This window comes from Ochotona curzoniae, unplaced genomic scaffold (genome assembly GCF_017591425.1).
Source record: "Ochotona curzoniae isolate NIBS_2020 unplaced genomic scaffold, NIBS_Ocur_1.0 contig_1071, whole genome shotgun sequence".
NCBI lineage: Eukaryota > Metazoa > Chordata > Mammalia > Lagomorpha > Ochotonidae > Ochotona > Ochotona curzoniae.
Genome location: NW_024464939.1, coordinates 10,581,993 through 10,605,295, shown reverse-complemented (window position 1 = coordinate 10,605,295; position 23,303 = coordinate 10,581,993). Strand labels below are relative to the sequence as shown.

General features: G+C 38.9%; 1 protein-coding gene across 3 annotated transcripts; it reads right to left on the bottom strand.

Moving 5' to 3' along the window:
• Positions 1–706: 706 nt before the first annotated feature.
• LOC121166308 (fatty acid-binding protein, adipocyte) lies at positions 707–18,229 on the bottom strand. Of its 3 annotated transcripts, none has more exons than XM_040995455.1 (4): positions 18,071–18,223; positions 15,388–15,560; positions 922–1,023; positions 707–757 (listed from the first exon to the last, which is right to left on the bottom strand). In XM_040995455.1, exons 1-4 carry the CDS (start codon positions 18,141–18,143, stop codon positions 707–709), a joined length of 399 nt encoding a protein of 132 aa, XP_040851389.1. In that variant the 5' UTR covers positions 18,144–18,223. The 3 variants fall into 3 exon arrangements, with proteins under 3 accessions (XP_040851389.1, XP_040851397.1, XP_040851383.1); XM_040995463.1 differs by lacking the exons at positions 15,388–15,560; positions 18,071–18,223 and adding exons at positions 2,851–3,023; positions 5,036–5,108; XM_040995449.1 differs by lacking the exons at positions 707–757; positions 922–1,023 and adding exons at positions 13,544–13,772; positions 14,784–14,885 and having other exon boundaries at positions 18,071–18,229.
• Between the last annotated feature and the right edge of the window lie 5,074 nt (positions 18,230–23,303).

Here is a 23,303-nt window from a genome sequence, read left to right as displayed (position 1 = left end):
CCTGGGCGTGCAAGGCGAGGACCTTTAACCACTTGCGCCATCGCGCCGGGCCCAGCAATTATATTCTTACTGGAAATTTTGAAATTCAGTGCTGCACTTAATAAAATATTGTTCTGCAACACCTATGTTGTAAACTGTACTGACAGATGCTGTATGTCAAATGGATTTATGAAGAATTGAAGTAACAACTGTTCTGAATGTTTTTTCTATAGCAACTTAATCGCTATGTATGGTATTTTGATTTGATTTTGTACTCTATCATATATCAATAGTCAATATAACCACTTTAAGCAGAGCCAGACTTTTGTAAAGAGAAAAATCAGCAAGGTTGATTTTGGGCATCTGTACTGCCTAAAATAAGCTTCAATGGTACCAACATATCCTTGGAGATCACATGAATTTCTACATTGCTTTGGTAGAATGCTGAAGTCAGAGTAGAATGGATTCATTGGCAGGAACTCAAGGACTGTGCAAGTCGTGTGGACAGTGGAGAGAGGGTGTTGTTACAATCACAGCTTAGAAAGTAGCTTCGTCTCCAGTGGTTCGGACTACCCTAACTCCTTTAAAAAATAACTCCAAAAACACACTTAGTTTGATGCTTTTATTGAATAAATCAAGATTGGAATTTTTGGAAATCACCAGCCTTGATTCTTCAAGTATTAGTTTCCTGTTAACAAACAAGTTCTTGTTGATGTGAGTCTCTTCTTCACACCTTTTCATAGATTCTAGTGCTGACAATATTATTCATGGTACATTCCTAAAAGCAGAGATGATCAGAGCTGATCAGTTACATGGTTTTTAAGGCCCTGTCCATTTATCCCCAAACCAAACCCTAAATTTACAGTACAGGCCAATCTGGAAGATTAAAAGGCATGCAAAGAAATAGAAGCACATAAAAATTTCCATTTAGAGAAAACTCACCACTACCATCTTTCCATCTACAATTTTTCGTTTGATTGTTGTTTCTTTGCCAAGCCATTTTTGGACATGAATCATTGAGCCACCATCTAATGTTACTATGCTCTAAAATGCAAAAAAAGAAATTAGTTAGAAGTAATAGTTCACCACTTTATTAAGATTTTACTTTCTAGATTGAGTTATTTATTTGAAAGTCAAGGTTACAGGGATTGTCACTATAGCTCAGTGACTGAATCCTAGCATTCAAAGCACTAGATCCCACATGGATGCCAACTCATGTCCCGGCTGCTCCACTTCCCATCCAGCTCCATGTTTGTGGCCTGAGAAAGCAGTACAGAATGTTCCAAGGCTTTGGGACCCTGTGCCTTCGTGGGAGACCCCAAACAAGCTCCTGGTTCCTGGTTTTTGAGCTCCAGCCATTGTGGCCACTTGCAGAGTGAACCAACAGAATGAAGATCTTTCTGTCTCTCCTTCTCTCTGTAGATCAGCCTTTCCAATAAAAACAAGAAAAAAAAATCTTTAAGAAAAGAAAAGGAGAGAAAGAGAAAGAAAATCAGAGTTAAAGAGAGACAAGGGAGAGACCAAGAGTAAGAAAGAGATCTTCCATCCACTGGTTCACTCCCCAGAGAGCCACAAAAATAAGAAATGAGCCAGGCTGAAGCCTGGACTCAGGAACTTTATTCACTTCTCCCATGTGGGTGTCAGGAGCCCAAAACTTATGCCATCTTCTGCTGCCTTCCCCAGGCCATTAGAAAGGAGCTGGCTCAAAAATTGAGCGACTGGGACACAAACCAGGACCCCTATGGGATGCTGCTGCTGCAGGCAGTGGTTTTACCTGTTATGGTCACAATGTTATGGTCACTGCAAGACTAGACATTTTTAAAATTTATTTTTTGAAATGTTTCACCACCATTCTTGATTAACTTAAGATTTTCACAAGAGGCTATTTGGTAATGCTATCTCCCAGGCCTATAATACCTGAACTATCGGTGCTTAATTGTTCTCCTCCATATGATCTTTCATATAATGATGCAGTACTGTGGACTGAACATTGAGTATGCCCGTAAGACCCAGTGTTAAAGGCTTGGAGCTCTTGGGAGTCAGTGGAGCCTTTAAGAGGAGGGTCCTAAAGGAGGTTCTTAAGGAAATGTGGAATGCCTTTGGAAAGTAATTGTACGACTTCTTGAGTTTTCATGAGAGTATTGCTACAAAAGCCTGACTTAGGCCCCATCTGCTCTTTTTGTATGTTAGAGGTGTGACCTTCTGCTCCTATCTGTGTCCTCATCAGAGATGCCACAGCTACGGCCCTCAACAGAGATCAAACCACTGGGCCCACCCGTTTTGTTCTTGAACATCCACAACTGTGAGTTAATGAAAGCTTGTTTCGAGTATTTTGCTGTGGTGATGCAAAGCTGACTATTACAAACAGAGATTAGAAGAAGAGTGAAAATAACTTGAATTTTGACAGCCCTGTGCTTAACCAACAGAGTAATTAACTAAGTAACTGACTTTACGGACATGCAGATACTAACAAAGAAAGCCCAAACTCACACGTGTGAACCAAATTACATTTCATAAATCATGTCTAAGCACTTTCTGTTTTCCTCCTTTTTTCTTTCATGTCTTTCTTCTTTCTTTCTTTCCTCCCTTCCTTCCTTCTTCCTCCCTCCAACCCTTCTTCCTTTCCCTTTCTTCCTTTTCCCTCCTCTTCTCCTTTGCTTTTCTTTCCTTCCTCTCCCCTCCCTTTGCTCCCTTCCTCTCCCTCTTCTGCCCTTCTCCTTTCCCCTCCCCCTCCCTTTGCCTTCTCTTTCTTCCCTTTCCTTCCTAACTCCCTCCTTGTTCGCCCCCTCCTGCTTTGTTTCCTTCCCTGCTTTCCTACACACATTCTCTCTTCTCTGTGTGGACCATTGAACAGCAAGGTTTGGTTCTGACCTTTACTTTGCGATCGTCTGCTGTCGTTTCATCAAATTCTACCCCCAGCTTGAAGGAGATTTCCGTGTTCTTGAAGGGACTCTCGGTTCTGATGCTCACTGTTTCCCCACTGACACTAATGCTGACACTCGGCTTCACCAACCCAGCTGTGTTTCGGGCTGCAGTGCTCACTCCTGTAAGAGGGAGAAAGCAACACATCTTGTTAAGATAAACAGCAGTGTCAGTCATTTTGGGAAGCATTTTCAAAGGGTGTCCAGCTCCCCGGTTGAAGTGTTGAGTTTTACATGGTAACTTCATTCATGCTCGATGGAACCAGATCCTTTCAATCTTCACATGTATGTCATAGTTCCACTTAACATTGTGAACAGCTAAATTCACTTTCTGAGACTACTGGGTTTCTCTAAGACATCCATTTGTGTGGTGTGTTTCATCTACTTGGAAGCAGTCATTTTGCCTCATAGGATGTTCCAACAGTACAGGGGGTTTGTTGTAGAGCTTGGCCCTACTGTTCAGGCTGGGAGTTTTCCAGTGTCAAACTTGATTACTGCAAAAGGCAAAATAGCTGGCTCTTTTCCTCTCTCTCTCTCTCTCTCTCATGATGCTGAACTCTACTTCACATTTAGATCACGAGAATGATGTCATGTGTAATGATGCAGAGAAGCACAGGAGACCGAAAAAAAAAATGAGGTGGGTAAAAACTGACCTCTAGATTTGCCTCCTCCTACCTTGGGCACATTATTTACCTTTTTAAAGATTGATTCACTTATTCATTTCAAAGGCAGAGCAAGAGACAAAAGGAGAAATAGAGAGAACATGTGTATTTCCACATGTTGGTTCACTCCCCAGATGGCTGCAGCAGCTAGGTCTGGGATCAAGGGGCTCTATCTGGATCTCCCGCATGGTGGCAGAAGCTCTAGTCCTTGGGCCACCTTCCACTGCTCTCTCAGGCACATCAGCATCAGGGACTTGAACTGGCCTTCCAGTTTGGAATATCAGCTTGTACACAGTGGCTTAAATTGCTGCATAACAATGCTGGCACCTTTCTCCAGCCTTTAAAATGTGGATCATTGCTACTCACCTGACAGGTATGTGAGAAAACTAAAACAGCTCAGGATGGCACTGACGCATTGTAAGTGCTTAGCAATTATTTCTTGTGTCCTGCTCAAATCTAGCTGCCAATAAACACAATAGTCTAAACCTTAAGTTTCTTAAGTAGTTACAAATTTTAATGAAAAACCAACGTTCATGAACCTCTGAAATGAGAGGGAAACCTGCTTTATTACTACCTGAGAAAACATTTTCCCACTGAGAAAAGGGACAAGGGTTACAACTGGATGCACTTTGACATCTTGTTATGAGGAATAAAGCATCATTGTTTCATTACCTGGAATGAGCACACATATGAACAGTTGCAAACATGCATTGACCATTTCAATCAAGATTAAAGAAAATAAACATTTTTTATCTTATATACTGGTATACTTTATTATCTCAAGGGAGGTTTCTCATAATTAAATATGAGAAATATAAGATAATTATATTTTCTAGTATTGCTTTTAAAAGCCAGGTTATCAAAGACCCCATCTTTATATTTAATATTTACCATGCAACTGGAATTAAAGGATAGGAAGGATTTTTACTTCTTTGTACAATAGTGAGCTATTTGATGAACAAAAATGTTTATTCCCCATAAAAATTCAAGATTCCTCAATTAGTATTTTAAAATATATTCTGCATGTATATAAACTCTAAAAGTTAACCGATAGGAAATTTGAGTTTTTGTTACTACTCTTTTAAAGTAAGAAGAAAAAGCTTGGAACAGATTTAGTGATTAGTTGGTAAATTTAATGATGCACAGTGATTACTGTATTTGAAAAAGGAAATAGCTGCTTAATTAAATGATAAAACCAATCAGAAACTCTACCTAGAGGTTAAGTTGAAGAGATTTCAAAATGAATAAATGGACTCCTGTTATATCTAGAAAGAAGCCTTTGTGGGCCTAGAATGTTAAGAGATAATCGTTACTACTAATAATGAAATTGGAAAGTAGATAATAAAAGTCTGTTTATCTCACAAGAATATTTCCAGTTTTACAAAAGAAAAAATTATAAGAAAAGCCATTATAAAATACAAACCTGATCACTTCACCAAATGCTTTCCCAAATCTTATAATGGTATTGCTTACCCAGTTCTTTCATGTAATCCTCAAAATTTTCACTGGAGACCAGCTTCCAGGTTCCCAAGAAAGGCTCAACCATCCTGGAAAGCTTGCTGAGAAGAGACACTCCTGACTAAACAACAAAGAAATGTGGACACTGCAGTGCCAGCAGGACCTTCATTTAAAGAGCAGCTTTGTCACATAACCTCTCTGAAATGACCAATGAGGCAGCAGCAGGTGTGAAGTGTCTAGGTACCAGCCACATTGCACATTTTCTTTCTCCTCCAATTAAGAGATTGAAAATTATCATGTGAAGTTGAATTCGGGTCAACAATTATAGCTTCTAGCAAAGAGATTTATACCCACGAGTCACCTAATGAATATTAGGTGGAATGGAGACAATTTGCAGTTGGAGATTAGCCTTTAGAATAATGACTGCTGAGTCATCCTTGAAGGATGACTTGAGGGACTATCTAAACAAATGTCTGAGAGAGATATTTTACCACCCAAGCAGGACATCTTTGATTGGTCCAGCTTTGGTTTGGTTTGGTTTGGTTTGGTTTGGTTTGGTTTAGTTTGGTTTGGTTTAGTTTGATGGAATATGGGGGGACAAGGCACAGTGCCAGAACATACTCTTCATTAAAAATAATATCTTCCCTTCCCTTCCTTCCAGGGTTGATGGACTGATACCATTTAATGTAACAGAAATGCCTCCATTTGCTTTGAGTAAAGGGTAGGGTGTTATTTATACTATCATTGTGTTAGTGTAATTGAGGAGTAGAAGAAAGGTAATAATTATCGTTGAAGAGTAGCTTGTGATTTAAGCCTTTAAACGGAAGTGAGGCCTGTGAAGTAGTCTTGATAATCAGGGCAAGAACTTGGAATTGTCGGGATAAACTTTGAGAAGTTTTAGGGAAGAAAATTGTGTTTGACATCTGTATTCTAGAAGAAAGACAGAATAACAAAATAATTTGAGCTTTGCGTAATCACATTTGAAATTGTCTTCTGCAATTCAGGTAAGGGAAGCAGAGTTTGCATGCACTGAATTTCCAAAGGATTAGATTTATGGGTTGTGTTTTCCATCACAGTTTTGAACTCCAGTTGTTTATAAAGATGCTGGAAATTTATATATTGAGTCACAAGAAGAATATTCACACTTTAACCTGTCTTGCATCAAATATTCCTTCAACACAGAGAAATATTTAGTCAAGCCATCACTTTACAGACAACAAGTAAGTTAATAACTAGTCATGACATAGCAATAACTTAAATGAGATAAAGCCATTTGTTTTGATGAAAACATATCATGGGCCCGGCGCAATGGCACAGTGGTTAAGGTCCTCGCCTTGCACGCCCGGGATCCCATATGGGCGCCGGTTCTAACCCCAGCAGCCCCGCTTCCCATCTAGTTCCCTGCCTGTGGCCCAGGAAAGCAGTCGAGGACAGCCCAAAGCTTTGGGACCCTGCACCCGCGCAGGAGACCCGGAAGAGGCTCCTGGCATCGGACCGGCATAGCATCAGCCATTGCGGTCCCTTGGGGAGTGAATCATCGGACTGAAGATCTTCCTCTCTGTCTCTCCTCTCTGTATATCCGCCTTTCCAATAAAAATAAATAAATAAATAAATAACAAATCTTAAAAAAAAACAAAACAAAACAAAAAAAGAAAACATATGATGAGGTAGTTTATAATTGAATGTATTTCTAAGTGTAACAAACATAGAAATATCTTGGAGAGGTAGGCAGACAGCCTAGAGTTTATTTCAGGAACGTGAGCCCCATGTTCAAAGCGTATTGCAGTTGATCACACTCGAAGGTGATGCTCAAGTAGCAAGTGACTGGAACTTGCTTTCCCAGTTCTAGAAATGCACATGTGTGCTGTGTTCAGAAGATACAAGTGTATGTGTTTGTTTGTGCTGGCCATTGTGACAAAAGGCTCCCATTTATTTAACCATCATTGCTATGCTGATTGTCCTGCCATTGATTTGATAAACATTCAGACCATGATGTCCTTTAAAATTCAGCTGGCTCATGAGACAAAAGGAAGTACAATTTCCGACCTCCTTAAAATTCTCCATCTCTAGAGGAAAGCCAGCAGAACTGACAGCCTCTCTTCTTCTGGATATTTTACTTTCTTTATAAAAAAAAATTTATGTTATTTTTTATTGCAAAGTCATATATACAGAGAAGAGGAGGGACAGAGAGAAAGATCTTCCATCCGATGATTCACTCCCCAAGTGGCCTCAACAGCCAGAGCTGCGCCAATCCGAAGCCAGGAGCCAGGAGCTTCTTCCAGGTCTCTCACAGGGGTACAGGGTCCCAAGGTTTTGAGCCGTCCTTGACTGCTTTCCCAGATCTCAAGCAGGGAGCTGGAAGGGAAGCGGGCTCGCCAGGACACGCACCGGAGTCCGTATGGGATCCCGGTGGGTTCAAGGTAAAGACTTCAGCCACAAGGCTACTGCGCCCAACCTGATATTTTACTTTCTTATAGGATAGCTACAGCTGCTGTAGCCATTGTGCTGTGAAGGGGCCAAAACTGGAAGTGTCAGTGCAGACAGGCGGAAGACACGGAAGAGTACTCTATGTCTAGAGTGTATGTGAGTTCATAAATTCCATTACGGACTTAAACTATTTGTGTCCTACTTGCAGGTTAAGCATTCAGAATCCACATAGCCAGGGTGAGCATTTGGTGCGCTGACCGAGACATCCATTGGCATGCTCACGTCTCATTCGGAGTGCCTGGGCTCAGGTTCTGGCTCTAGCCCTGATTCCAGCTGCCTGCTGTCGTGGACACGGAGAGGCGGCAGTGACGTCTCCTGTGACTGGATCCACACCCCCCACATGAACGATCGGTATTGTGTTCCTGATTCCTAAGAATCCGGAAAGTGAATCAGCAGATTAAAGTTTTGTCTGTTTCTCTCTCTATCACTCTGCAAATAAAGTAAGATAAAATAATAAGATAAAATAAAAGTCAACAAACCCTTTAAATAACTTCCCAAATGGTTCATTTGAATCTTTATAGCAACCAGTCACAGGTGTCATTTGCAGTTGTTGTACACAACATCTATCCATTTTCCTCAGGGTGACTGTCACATGTCCTCTCTGCCATGCTGGCCCAAAGTGGGTGATCTCTAATATAGCACACAGTTTTGGGTTTTTCTTTTAAAGATTTATTTTTATTATTATTATTATTATTTTTATTGGAAAGGCGGATATACAGAGAGGAGAGACAGAGAAGAAGATCTTTCAACCACTGAATCACTCCCCAAGTGAGCCCAACGGCCGATGCTATGCCGGTCCGATGCCAGGAGCCTCTTCCGGGTCTCCCACGCAGGTGCAGGTTCCCAAAGCTTTGGGCCGTCCTTGACTGCTTTCCCAGGCCACAGGCAGGGAGCTGGATGGGAAGCGGGGCTGCCGGGATAGAACCAGCGCCCATATGGGATCCCGGGCGTGCAAGGCGAGGACCTTAACCACTGCACCATCGCACCGGGCCCAGTTTTGTTTTTTTTTTAATGGAGATATATTACAGGTGTTATCTCATAGTATTGCAGTTGCTTAGCTTTTATATTTCTCCTGACTATTTTATGAGTACATCAAGAAAGGGAAATATTTCTTACCACCATGTCTACAAAAGAGTGTCTGGCATATTGTAAATATTCAATTAATGTTTTATGGATTGAGTGACAAGGAAGATAAATAGAATTTGTTTCTTGTACCTAATAGCTCTTGGTGCTATTTTTTTTCTTTCTTTACTCTCCCTAACAGAGACTGAAAGAAGAGTTCTGAAAGCTTATCCTTTCTTGCATTGTTGCTAAAACAGTCTTTTGACTCGGTCCCATATCAAATGCTGGAGAGGTTCTCACATTCCCTTCATCTTTTTCAGCATCTCATGATGCTGAGAGTTCTTTGCTCTTCCCTCAGTTACTATCATGAGCCCTTTGAGAATATTCTTGTGTTTTAATCCTAACAAAGGAACTAGGATATGATGACTTGCTATAGAATAGTCATGTGTATCATTTTCATGAACAGTTCCAGTGCTTATCTCTCTGTTATCTTTATATGCTTTATATGTTTGTATATTAACTTTGCTCATGTGAGTTTTTATGTTATCAGGTAATTTTTCATAATTTTTAGTGGGAGATGCTGTTGTGTTTAAATGTGTATTCAAAGCTATGTAAGTATTCAGAAGTAGATGTAGTAATTTACTGCTGCCTACCTAAAACTTTGAAGTAACACTAGGTTGTATAAAACTTCTCTTGACTTTATTTCCATCTGCCATATCTCATTAATATTTCTTCCAGTGTTAATTATTCAATTTTAATCATCTATTTTATAGATATATAGTTAATATTTATAACTTTTCAAAGTGTATATTTAATGTTGAAGACTGAAAGTAGCTGTACATTTTTTAGGATATTATCCCATTAAATATAGAAAATAATAATTTTGAAATTTGATCTGCTTAATAAATGGTCTGAATGTGTGATTTGAAGCTGAAATATGCAGGCTTCCATTTGTTAGAATTTCTGGACTTGGGAACTTGTACTGATTTCAGCAGATGATTTTGTTACCAGGAATTTAGTGTAAGGCCAGGGAAGCAACCTCAGTTTTTACCTCAAATGGAAGAACAGTTGCCATGCAACAGACCAGGGAGCAAAAGCAGGACTTACTCACTCCGAAAACCTCCTGCTGCAGTGGTCAGGATGGGAATTTTCAAGACAGAAATACCTGAAAATTTTGTGGAAAGTTCTAAGCAAAATTTTGGGGAATAAAAATAAATGGACCAGCAGCTAATTATCAGAAGGTTAGGCTTGGTAATTCCCTGCTGTTATGGTAAGCTGAAAACTCGGACACTGTGCCTTTGCTTTCTCATGAAAAAAAACTAGGAACTCAAGGAAAGGAGATTGACTCATTGGTTTGACCAAGGATGTGTTTGAGCAGACAGGCACTTTGTGTTTCTTTAAAGGGACTTTCTTGCTAACTCAAAGGAGTGGGATATTCCAAAAACTCCCTTTTGATTTTTTTTATTTGTTTATTTATTTTACTACTTTATAAAAATTTTTTAAATCGTGATTACATGTTTGGTCAGGGTGGGAAGGGTCAAGGGTTAGGGAAACGTGGGTGAAATCATTATTTCCTAATTCTCCACTTCTTCTTGTCTTTTGGGGAATGGGAGAGATAAAGGGGGAAGCCACACTAACCTCCCAAATGTCCCAGTAACTCGGAGATGCGGAATAACCACCTGTTATCAATCCAGGGCTTCAATGTGGTGCATGTTCTGAGGGTTCTGAACAGTGTTTGGATAGTTCTGAAATGCTGTTGATTTTTCTGATCCAAGGGTGAGATAATCCTCCCAATGTCCATCAGCTGACATAGTCGACTACAGTTCTCCATTCACCCAGATTTTTGCTGTCATTGTTTGCTAAAGTAGTTGTCCAATTTGCTCTGTTCTCCTTCCTCTGCTATGAAGCCAAATTTGCTGCCATATTTTCCATGTGCATCAGAGCCTGTGTCCACTGCTAAGCTTTTTTCTTTCACAGGCAGGTCGAAGAACCAGGGCAAGGTAATCCAAGCCTCACTGGATCTCTTGCACCAGGGGTTCATGAACCCAGCACCCACCTCTCAGGTGGGCCCCAAGACCTGGGCCAGGCAACCTGAGCCCCGCCAGATCCCCCAGCCCCAGGGCTCAAGAACCCAGCACCCTCCTCACTGGTTGTTCCAAGGACCCAGGCCAGGGAACCCGAGTCCTGCTGGATTCTTCCTTCTTGGGGGCTCATGAAACCAGCACTCTCCTTGCAGATGGGTTCCAGGACCTGGACCAGGTGATCTGAGCCCCACTGGATCCCCTGCCTCCAGGGGCTCATATTTATTTGTTTATTTTTTTTTTTTTAGCATGGAAAAGCTGGAAATTTAGAGTTGATCACAATTTGAGTTTGCTAAATACAGATTTGTGGGAGAAACAAGTATCTTGTACACTTTTTAAAAATTTATTTATTTTATTGGAAAAGAAGGTTAGATTTACAGAGAGACAGAGCAAGATCCTCCATCCACTGGTTCACTTCCTGAATGGCTGCAATGGCCAGAGCTGAGCTTAAGCCAGGAGACAGGAACTTCTTCCAGGGTCACCTGTGCAGGTGCAGCATCGCAAAGTTTATGGGCTATCTCCACTACTCTCCCAAGCCACAAGTAGGGAGCTGGATGGGAAGTGGAACAGCCAGGACAGGAACTGGTGCCCTTATAGAATTTCAGTGCTCGCAATATGGGGACTTAGTCCCTGAGCCATCTAGCCAGGTTTCTGTCTGCCTGATAATTCTTTCTTGGCCCTTGTTACTGCACCTCTGTGATGAGAAACAGCAATAATTAATTAAAACAGGGATTTACAGTATTTGGAGAGTGAGCTTGTTCTTGCCCATTCTGACTCCTGCAATGTCTATGCAAGTTGCTGCAGGAACAAATGGGCTCTGAGTTGCAAATTAGTTACATCAGATAGATTCCATACAGGAAGAAGCATGGTCCTGGTGCTTCCTGCTCTACCATCTCCCCAGAATCCTTTGAAGCTGATCTCATTTCATTTTCTGGATTTATCCCCTGGATACTGATGCTTTCTGTATCTACAGTGCAGCCAAGATAGTTCTCTTGAATGTCAGATACCTATTTGTTCTCCTACTGCATTCTCTGATCTTAAATGCTGAACCTCAGTGCATTCATCTATTAAAAGAAATATTGAAGCATATTAATCAGGTAATTTTGACAAAGGACATAAAACATGCAATGTACCAGACTCCATAATTAATGATTAATAAATATTAGCTTACCAAGAATTATCCTAATAAACTTCCACAAATCTTCTCTGTGCAGGTGTCCCAAACTTCTTGTGAGTCTAAAGTGAGAATTCTACTGTTTTCTGAAGAGAATAAATTCTGATGATCAGAAACTTAGTCTGCCCCTTCTAATCTCTTTACTGTATTATACTACCAATCAGAGAGGGGTTCAAAAAGCAACTATCTTAAGACTTGTTTTTGAAATTTTTACATATTTGAAAAGCAGTGCAACAGAGAAAGAAAAGGGAGGGGCGTTGAGGAAGAAAAACAGAGAGGGAGAGAGAGACAGAGTCTCCTATCTGTTGGTTTACACCTGAAAGACCTATAATTGCATCAGCCTGGGCTGGACCAGGCATAAGTCAGAAGCTGGGAGCCTCCTCTAGCTCTCGCTGGTCTCCCACTGAAGCCATCATCTGTCACCTCCCAGAATGCATAAACAGGAAACCATGTGAAGCAAAGCACTCAGGACTTGAACTGTCTCTCTGATCTGTATCACAAACATTGGCTAACTCCATGGCAACACAATGTCACCCCAGAACTGATTTTTAAAGGAAGCATTAAAAAAGAATTAAATTAACTGCAGCACACACTAACAGATTTTACATTTCCTAGAAAACGTAAGCATGTGATTTAGAAATTTCAGTCAATGTACATGGAAACCTAATAATCTGGAGAGGTGCTTCACAGCTTATGCAGAGACACAAGCAATAAACACACACAGCATACACACCTGCATGTGCACACACAACCCGAGAAAGCACATCACAATTTCTGTGTGTCTCGTATCCTGAAGTTCCATGGGGATTTTATTTGAATAAAAATGAAATAAGTTTGTAAGCATTCGGATACTTTTTCGTGATCAAAAAGTCATCACTTCCCTAGAATGAGTACAATGGGATTTTTTTAACTGAATTTCGCAGATTTCTGAGTTAGCTGTGTCCTAAGTTACATGTGCTAGCTTCTCAAAGATTTGTGTATTGGAAGCTTGGTCCTCAGTGTGACAGTGTTACGGTGGTGAACATTGTAAGAGGTGGAAACTAGCGAGAAGATGAGGCCATCAAAGGCCCTACCCTAGGAGGGCACTCAGGGAATCTAGTCAGTGCTCATGAGAATTATTTTGTTGTAAAAGCTGATAACTGCTTCAGGCAGCCATTTGGCTTCCTCTCAAACATTGTCCTACACGATGCCTATACCGCAAGGCCCTCTATAGGGAGCAAATGAATGGGATGAACCAATCTTGGATTTCTTACCTCCAATGTTGTGAGTTAAATAAATCTCTGGTACTTTATTATAGTAATGGAGAACTGACTGACACACTTGGTTTGCTAGTAAACTTTCAGACTAAACACTGTAAAGTAGATATTTCCATAACATGTGTTGTACCTGTGCTCTCAACCAATGAACACTGTTGGATGGGGTAGGCATGAAATGTGGGACAGCTGGACGTGGACACTTCTAGCTAATTTATAACTACCTTAGGTCTCTCAAAGATAGTTACTTAATGAAAATATGTCAGAAAAGGACCTACTGTTCAATTATGGCAAATACTATCTCCTACTTAGAGAATCCATGGATTTTAATCTTTTACTTAGCATTATAATGAAAAATTGTGTTACTTATACTAGAGGCAAAGCAATAATGTCTGTTTCCCATTCCTTTCATCCAATTACAGGTAGAAAATTGTGCAGTGCAATGAATTATCAATACACCACCTTCTAAATTAAAAAAAAAATTTTTTTATTTATTCAATGTAACTACAGGCATTAAAGTGAGCTTCGGGGAAAACTAGCTTTTTGCTAAATAGCAGAAAATAATGGTATCTAATTGAACAATACTTCCAACAGAATGTTGCAGACTCCAATGCAAAGTTGCATCCAGCTCAGTTTCCCTTGTTTTACGCTCTTTCATAAACTCTGGTGGCAGTAACTCCTTTCATCACACATTCCTAGACACAAACAAAAAAATTTTCAGTTACTGGGGCTCAACCATGAGTTAAATAATTTCGGAAAGGAAATAATATTCATGCAAAAGATATAGATAGGTGATAGATGATAGGCAGATTTCCTTCCATAATGTTTGGGAGATGCAAAGACCAAGAAGTTACAGCTATCCCCCTGAAGAACATTAAAATCTGAGTGGGAAGGAATACTACTCAGCCGTAACAAGAAACAGAATTTGGTTTTTTGCAACCACATGGATGCAATTGGAAACCATATGCCTAACAAAATAAGCTAGTCTCCAAAAGACAAATATCATTAGTTATTCCTAATGTGTGATAACTAATTCACCAAGTATAAAAAAGTAACCTATGAGAGAGTGGACATTCTGGTATTTGATTCTGGTGTGCAGCCTTTGTTTATACTTCTGAAAAGTGGCAGGTTTTTGCTTTATAAAAGGTTTTGGTTCTTTGCCACTATTATCACTTTCTACTTGCCATGTGTTGATATCCTTTCCTAATGGAGTGTTAAACCTGTGGCTGCAAAGTGAAATGAAAGTCTGCCATTATACGAATCAGAAATGAAAGAGAAAGAAGGAAGAGGGCGTGTGAGTGGGAAACGGGCAGTGGGCAGAATGGGGATGGGTAGGTGGAAGTATCACTGTTTAATATACATGCAATTTGTTCACCTTATAGAAATAATTTTTTAGATACTGAACTCTTCTTTTCTAACAAAATAAATCTGCCTAATGAGGGGGAAACATAGGCTAAAATGTGTAGTGTGAAAGAGATAATAGAGAATTTGCTGAAGATGGGCTCAGGGTGTCCAAGAAGGAGTAAGTGGTTTCCAGGAGACAGTGTTCCTGGACTGAGCTAAAAACATAAAGAGGGCAATTGCTAGACTGGGACCCATAATTTCAATAAAATCATCTGCTTTCCCTATAGAAGTGGGACTCCTTGTGTGAAATGACAGCAGAAAGATGTATTGTTCTGTGAATTAAATAACTAAAAGGTGCCTACCACCACTAGTTTATCGTCCTCCCGTTTTCTCTTTATGGTGGTCGATTTTCCATCCCACTTCTGCACCTGAACCAGGGCACCACCATCTAAGGTTATGATGCTCTGCAAACATAATCAAAAGTGATTACAAAGACCACAAGAAAGCAGAATACAAAATTTTAATCACAGCACATTGGATTAAAACACAATTTTAATGTCATTAATAATTCTAAGGAAGAACATATTGCAAAAAGAAAAATTGAGTCTCAAAAAAACTAGCATAAAGACTTATACATATTACAGCTCGTATATTACATATACAAAATTATATTGGAAAACAACTGCAAAAATGCAGATAATAAATTTACACTGAAACTGGCAATGTCTAGATGATTTTTCTTTCTCCTGTCCTTGATAAACATCCTCTCTACAATTGTCTTATTATTCTAATCCATTTCATACATATTATGTATTAAGTGACATAACCGTTAATCAATTTTTAAGTGTAAAGGCAACTGCATAAAAAGAGAAGTAATTCATCAGTTATAACTCAAAGGTAGTACAATTTATGTGAAGTTCAGGGACGTTTGATCTAATAGAAACTAGACAATTCTTTATCCCTTACCTTGACTTTCCTATCATCTGCAGTGACTTCATCAAATTCCTGGCCCAGTTTGAAGGAAATCTCAGTGTTTTTAAAGGTGCTTTCAGATTTAATGGTGATCACATCCCCATTCACACTGATGACCATGTTGGGTTTGGCCATGCCTGCCACCTTCCTGGTGGCAAAGCCCACTCCTACAGAGGAGAAAAACAACATTCAATATCAGGCTCGTGTTTCCCTCCCTCTTCATCAAAGTCAGAGAACTGTACTCTGCCTCTGTGTGTGTGTGTGTGTGTGTGTGAGAGAGAGAGAGAGAGAGAAAGAGAGAGAGAGAGAGAGAGAGAGAGAGGAAAACAGGCAGAGTTGGATTGCTTAAATACCTCATTGAAACAGCACATGGATATAAAAATATCAAGATAACATTAAGAAAAAAAAAAAAAACAAGAAAACACGAAAAACCTCTAAGCACAGCAGGAAAAGGTCCGGACATTCAACTTTGCATTCTCTATTCTGGATACAACCCTTCAGTAGACCTATTGCTAATTTCAACAAGAAGATGTACAAAGTTCAAATCCTCAGGACTACATGCATTGTTTAAAGGTCTGTCCTTGTCATTTTTCATTTATGAAATGGTTGAGGCAACTTGACCATTCCTTCATTTATATTATGTATTTATGTTATATATTTATATTATACATATATATAATTCATTTGTCAACAGCATTTTTGTTCAGTTAAAAGATCTGTCACTCATACAAAATCACATTTCATAGCATTTACTGCCAAGGATAACTTTGTGGTTTCTTTTCAGAATTACTCCACTAGGTAGCAAGGATTTGGGCTAATCTATTAAAAAACAAAATGTTTTCTATATTTGTACCATTTTTATGTGGTGATATCAATCTCTATAGCTTATGAGAGTTATTAAAGACTTAGCATAAACTATAAACATTTGAAAGTTCAAAAGATCACTATTTTTTAAATGACAGTAACTTCGAAGTCAATTTCTTGATTTCCAACCACCTAAGCTGCCAATTCTCCCTTTTTCTGAAAAAAAAGGGGGGGGGAATAAAATAAAGAAGGGAGAAGTAATATATTTTCTTGTGCAAAGTATGAGATTAATGACTCACAATCTAATGAAAACAGCTGTAACTTGCTGACCCTGCATATGTCACCCAGAATTTATGACTTAAAGATGTGTTGATGTCGTAACACATATACATAAGCCTAAGCTTTTTTTTTTTAATTAAAGTTAATCAAAGATTAGAAATACGGGCAAAATGGAGAGAAACACGATGGAGAGTAAGCCGTGCTGAGACTCCCACTTAATTAGCTGGGCAGTGGCCACAGGTGGGTGGGAAGCTGAGGTGCTGCCTACTCTGAATCTCTGGGATGAATCAGCAGAGTTCACTGCCACGTCATGCATGCCTCCAGAATGGCTGACTGAGGAGAAACCATATTCTCTACTTGCTGACTGAGGGAGGCAGTGCCTGCTTTCCCATCCTCAATTACAGCACTAATTTAATTATATAGGTATCTTATTATCTTTAAGTATAATTTCCCTATGATTTAAAAACATGGTACTAAGGTATTTAACAATTAAAAATGTGGATTATTTCTAAAAGTAGCTAAATGGTCCCAAATCCTGACTTTTAATATTGTGCTTGTTAATTACTTTACTGAATCACAGTAATTGATGTTATAAAAGTTAAGTCTTTCTTACGCTGAAGTTTCTGATAGCCCTCTCATCTGTAAACAAGAAAAATGCTTGTTACAGATCCTTTATCTATCTATCTATCTATCTATCTATGTATAATTTCAAGGAGAGTCTAGGTCTTTGAGATAAAAATTAAATATTAAACTACTAACAAAGATATTGTTGAAATTCCTTCCTTTTTTGCTAACTGTGAACTTGACTTTATCATGCATAAAGGGTAAGGGAAGAGTGGTTTTTAAAGCAGAACCTGCCTGAGTAAGAAATTGCCTCCTAGAAGAATTTTTTTTTTTTTTACTTTCTGAATGCATATTCATGCAATGACATGCTGGCAATGATATTACTCTGAAAAACTGAAGGCCTCCATTATCAAAGAGGAAGATTCACACGTGTTGCATTCTATTGAATTATCCAATAATTCCCACAGCCTTTCTGGCCCAAGTTTTAAAGCACTACAAGAAACATATTGTCTGCAATTAAGAGTTGCATATCATAAAACAACCATTCATCTTGATGCACTGAAACTGAGACAATAATTTGCTAATGTATACTTATTAAAAAATGCAAGGAGGGCAAATGTGCCTCCATTTCCAAATGGAAATTACTGTATGCTAGAAAATAAATACACTTTTCTTTCTAAGCTATTGCAAATTTTGCATGCAAAGGGGGCTTTTAAAATAAGAATGAAATAAGCCCAAAATTACCCACATTGTGAAATCAAAGTAAAAAAAAAAAACTTATTTGTATAGGTCATAAACATTCTATTTAGACTCTCTTTCACATAGGTTCATCTTTAGGAAGCATTAGCTGTAGCTTTGTTCAACAGGTCTTTAAAGAAAGTTTCTCACTTGCTTCTTGGTAACTTCTGTTTAGAAAACAACATTTCTATTTCTAGCAGAGATTTCCAAAGAAAAAAACACAAGTATAAACCATTGGCCCTCCCTAGAGAAAAGATTATAGATTCAGTCATGCCACAAAGCATTCTCTTACCCACTTCTTTCATGTAATCATCAAAGTTTTCGCTGGAGACAAGTTTCCAGGTACCTACAAAAACATCACACATCTTGAGCTTTGTAGGGTTCTTTTACCAGCTAAGACAAAATCTGAAGCTTCCACAAGGGTGCTGTGACTCTCCTGAGTTCAGATAACCTCTTTTTAAAGATGTTCAGAACATGTGATCTTACAAACAGCCAATTGAGAGTAATATCAGATCATTTCCTTCTCTACCAGCCTCTGTCGTTTTTCCTCTGAGTCATGTTTTTAATAGAAATTTCTCAACTTTGGTTCTCCTTGGCAAGTGGTCATTGGACTTAAGAGTACGAATTATTTTTAACCGTGAACAAAAAAATATTTTACATACTGTTTTGACCACTCAATGCCTAGTGCACTGAACTTCCCCCTATTATTCCCATACATATTTATTCCAGGGCAGAGGGGAACCATTACTTTAGATGAACTTTGGCATCCTTTTCTTGGCTTATTGTTAACGCTGAATTGAGGGACCTCAGAGCTATGTCGTAGACTCTTAAAGGCTCTTTGGGACAAGACTGGCTCAGCAATTACCTAACAAGTCAAGCAAAGCAAATACTGGCATTTTAGGTTACTCCAGATTTCTAATGTCTGCAATGAAAAAGGTACATTAATTCAGTCACTAGGAACCTGGACTTGTGGATTTACTTTAATAATAACAGCTTCACTCTGTCTTTTAAATGACAGTGTGGTTGGTGCTGATTTTCGCATCTTAAAAATTGGCTCCAGTCCAAAATATACTCTACATGCTGAGAAAAGTGATTCAGCTCCTGAATTCATTATAAACTCCACATTTACGCAGCTTTCAACAGTCACTGTTGCTTTACTTGAAGGATCAGAAATTGTGTGATCACAAGTTATCAACACCTATTTATTTCCATATAGTGACCCATCTGGGAGATTAGTATTCTAAAGAACAATCATAGTTTTTCAATCTCCCCACCCTCTCACACTAAGTGATGAAAGGTATTCATATATGCAACAAAATTTTATGAACTACCTAGGGAAAACAAGAAGAAATTAGAAATTGTGCTGAGATGATCTCACTGTGTACTCCAAGTAACATTACTTGCTGACCACAAGTTCCCATGTTAGTGTCCCAAAAGTTTCTGAAAAATGTTTTGACAGGATTTTTGTAAGCAATTTGATTTTCTTCAGGATTGTAAGTTGTTATAAAAGGAAAACTACTTGTAACAGCAATTTTTCATTGTTTACTTTTAATGGCACAGTAATAATGTTTCTTTGTTATAAACTCGCATGGACATACCAGCTGGTGATACCCCAACCAGAGTAGGCTAACCATCAAGAATTTCTCTGTTTCTCATTTAGTATGAACCTTCAGATGGAAATTAAAGGAACCAGTATCAATATAGGGATCGTTTTGAGAATGCTTCAAGTTATCAGGAGTTTGTCTAATGAGAATATGTTGATGTCTGACTTTTTTAGCTTTCACTTCAATCCAGTTAGAATAACCATCATACAAAATAAACAAAACACAATAATATGCTGGAGAAAAATGCCTCCTAATACACTGTTATCAGTGATGTAAATTAGTACAGCTATCATGGAAGACATATTTCTCAGAAATCTACTGTTTATGAAGAACTATGCTATAGAAATGATATAGGGGAAGTCAGTGAGAGGGCTATTGTGGAGGGGATAAGGGAAATCCCAGGGCCTGTGGAACTGTATCATAAAATGATAATAATAAAAGAAAAAATAGGTCTATCAAACGACCTGGCCACCCCACCCCTGGGAATCTACCCAAAGAAAATGAGATAAACACATAAAAAGGTTGCCTGTGTGTCCCCATGCATATAGCAGCCTAATTCATGATTGCTAAGATACAGAATCAGCACATGTCTATCATCTGCTGAAAGAATAAAGCAAAGTGGTATATATACTTAATTTTAGTTAAAATGTGAGAAATGATCCTAAATTTAGTTATTGGAAAATTTGTAAATATGTCAGGGAAATTCCGGGTAGGTCAATCCATTTTCCAACTTCAAATGCTATGAAATGTAAGGGCTAATCAATTTCTTTTTTTTTTTTTTAAGATTTATTTATTTATTTATTTATTTTATTGGAAAGGTGTATATACAGAGAGGAGAGACAGAGAGGAAGATCCTCCGTCTGATGATTCACTCCCCAAGTGAGCACAACGGCCCATGCTATGCCGATCCAAAGCCAGGAGCCTCTTCCGGGTCTCCCACGTGGGTGCAGGTTCCCAAAGCCTTGGGCTGTCCTCAACTGCTTTCCCAGGCCACAGGCAGGGAGCTGGAAGGGAAGCGGGGCTGCCGGGATTAGAACCGGCGCCCATATGGGATTCTGGGCGTGCAAGGTGAGGACCTTAACCACTACACCATCACGCCGTGCCCCGGGGCTAATCAATTTCAAAAGGAGCTTTCAAGTCTGAATTGAAATGTATTCCTAATACAAGGCACTCACTAGAATTTAAAGACAACATTTAAATAAAAATATGTCATTAACATTTATGATTTTATGTTGAATGACAACATCATAGTATATTGAGTTAAACAAATGCATTCCTAAAGTTAATTTTTTTTTTAAGATTTATTTTTTATTATGTTTTATTGGAAAGGCGGATATACAGAGAGGAGAGACAGAGAGGAGAGACAGAGAGGAAGATCTTCCATCCGATGATTCACTCCCCAAGTGAGCACAACGGCTGATGCTATGCTGGTCCAAAGCCAGGAGCCTCTTCCGGGTCTCCCGCGGGGTTGCAGGGTCCCAAAGCTTTGGGCTGTCCTCGACTGCTTTCCCGGGCCACAGGCAGGGAGCTGGAAGGGAAGCGGGGCTGCCGGGATTAGAACCAGCGCCCATATGGGATCCCGGGCGTGCAAGGCGAAGACCTTAACCACTGCGCCACCGCGCCAGGCCCCTAGAGTTAATTTAATGTACTTTTAAAATAATACAACTACTCATAATTTTAGAATGTGTATGTTCTTCACATTATATTTATTTTAAGCCATGTTGTTTGAGGGTATCATAGTCATGCCAATGTTCATTTGTTTATTCAACATCTGAGTTAAGTACTATGCCAACCACTGGATATTTGACAATAATTGAATTATACCAAGCACTTGCTCACTCTTATGGAGCTTATATTCTACTACTAGAGAAAGTAATATACCAGAAGACACATAAATAGAGTTCAATATTACATGGCCTTTGGCTCAATGTTCTTTGAAGTATAGCTTCCCTGAGTGTTAATGAAAAATTCAGATTTAACCAAGTTTTGGTGATCATCTTCTCTTCAAAGCTAGTATACTGGCAAATAACTTTAAAAAAAAACAAACTTTCTTCTTGTCTTTTGTAAACCTACTACATATAAGACATGGAGAATAAGAAAATACAGTAGTAAATAAGGCAAACATTCAGTCTCTAATGATCCAAAATTTCATTCTAGTTAGCATTTAGGGATCAAAGAAAATTACAAAGCCTTTTTAAAGGTGTTTTGTTTTGATAACCATCACACACATACATAATATATATGATATATATGTGACATATGTAACCATCTTATATCATATAGATATTACTTTCAGCATCTTTTATTAACACAAGTGTCATTTGTATACCTCCTCCTAGACCTAATTTATTTCCATTCATGATTTCTTTTCTGCCTTTAACTTTTTTTCCATCTAAGACTTAAAGTTCTTAACATCTTGCATATTTAAGAATCAGCAAAAGGAATGAGTTTAAATAATTTTTAAGTTTAAATGATTTTTAAGAAGCTCATCATTGTGCTTCTTGGTTACATATATGTTCTTTTAAGATCTGAAATTTTTAATGTCTTTGTTTTTATTTATCTGCAAGGCAGAGACAGACAAAACACTGGTTCATTACCTAAATTCCTAGTGGGGATAAGTCAGAAGCTAGGAACTCTACCTACCTCTCCCACATGAATAGCATGGACTTAACTTCTCGAGTCATCACCTGCTGACTCCTGGGATTTACATCAACAGGAAGCTGGCTCAAATCTGGATACTCTGCTATGGAGTGCGGGTATCTCAGGGGGTGTCTTAACCCTTGGATCCAATATCTGCCCTGCTGTGTGTGTTCTAAACCAAGAAAATGACAAGTACCCATCTGAGTTTTAGGAAGACAAGTACAATGACCCTAGGAAAATTGGATCATAGAAGACAGACTGAGCCTTGTGAATCTCCCTACAATGCAAGAGCAAAGAGGTTATAAGGATCTGAGCCAAGACAGTTATGATAAGACAACAGTTATGATAAGACCCTACAAAGACAATAGTAGAAACTTAGAAACCATAGCAAGGGTGCCTGGAATAAGGTACAAAGGTGAAAGTTTGCCTTTGTGAAAATAATTCCTGTAGGGCTGCCTATTCTTTTAGTCACAATATTCAAATACAGCAGGAAAATGCATACACCAGATCAGAAATTTTCTCCAAAGCTACAAAGAAGGGGTCTCTAGTAGCTGGTGTCATTTTGCTTTGGGAATATACATCTCTTCAACACTCAGATTTGATGGGGGACAGGTGCTTTCAATGTCAGGATGCCAGCTCTGCACTTTGCTCTTCCATGGACAGCATCCATGGAATGTGTTCCTCTGACCTTTGTCTGTGTCTGTTTCTTTTGAAGGAAATGAGGGTATTTTATTCTGGTAGTTTTTAAATTGAAGAGAAACATATCCACTCCCTGGATAATAGTCACAAGAGATAAAACTGTGATCAGAGGGAGTGTTTTTACAGTGTGTATGTAGGAGATTAAGTTGGGCTTCATGCCCAAGCTCTCCATCTATTTAAACAAAGTTCCTTTATTAATGCATAAGCATTACCTGTGCTCTGGAGCTCCCCTATTAGAGGGTTAACCTTGACGGGAAGTTGAGGCATAATTGATTTGGCTCTCTGTCTCTTCACAGATTAGAGGGAACATTCAACACAAGCATTGTTTTGCATTTCCTATCCTAGGTTGAAAAGGCAAAGTCAAAGGTAAGCCTGTGTAAGTGTATGTATCATTTACTGCACATACATTCACAGTGACTGATCGTTCATTGACTACAGAGGTGGATTTTGGAAAGAATGAGTCAGCCATTGGCTATGCAACTAAAAGGCTGATAGCTAATTATAGATTGTGCTGTTTGAAGCGGTTGTGTAACTTTCTCACTTGCCCTCTAATTCATGAAAGGGACTCTGGACATAATGCAG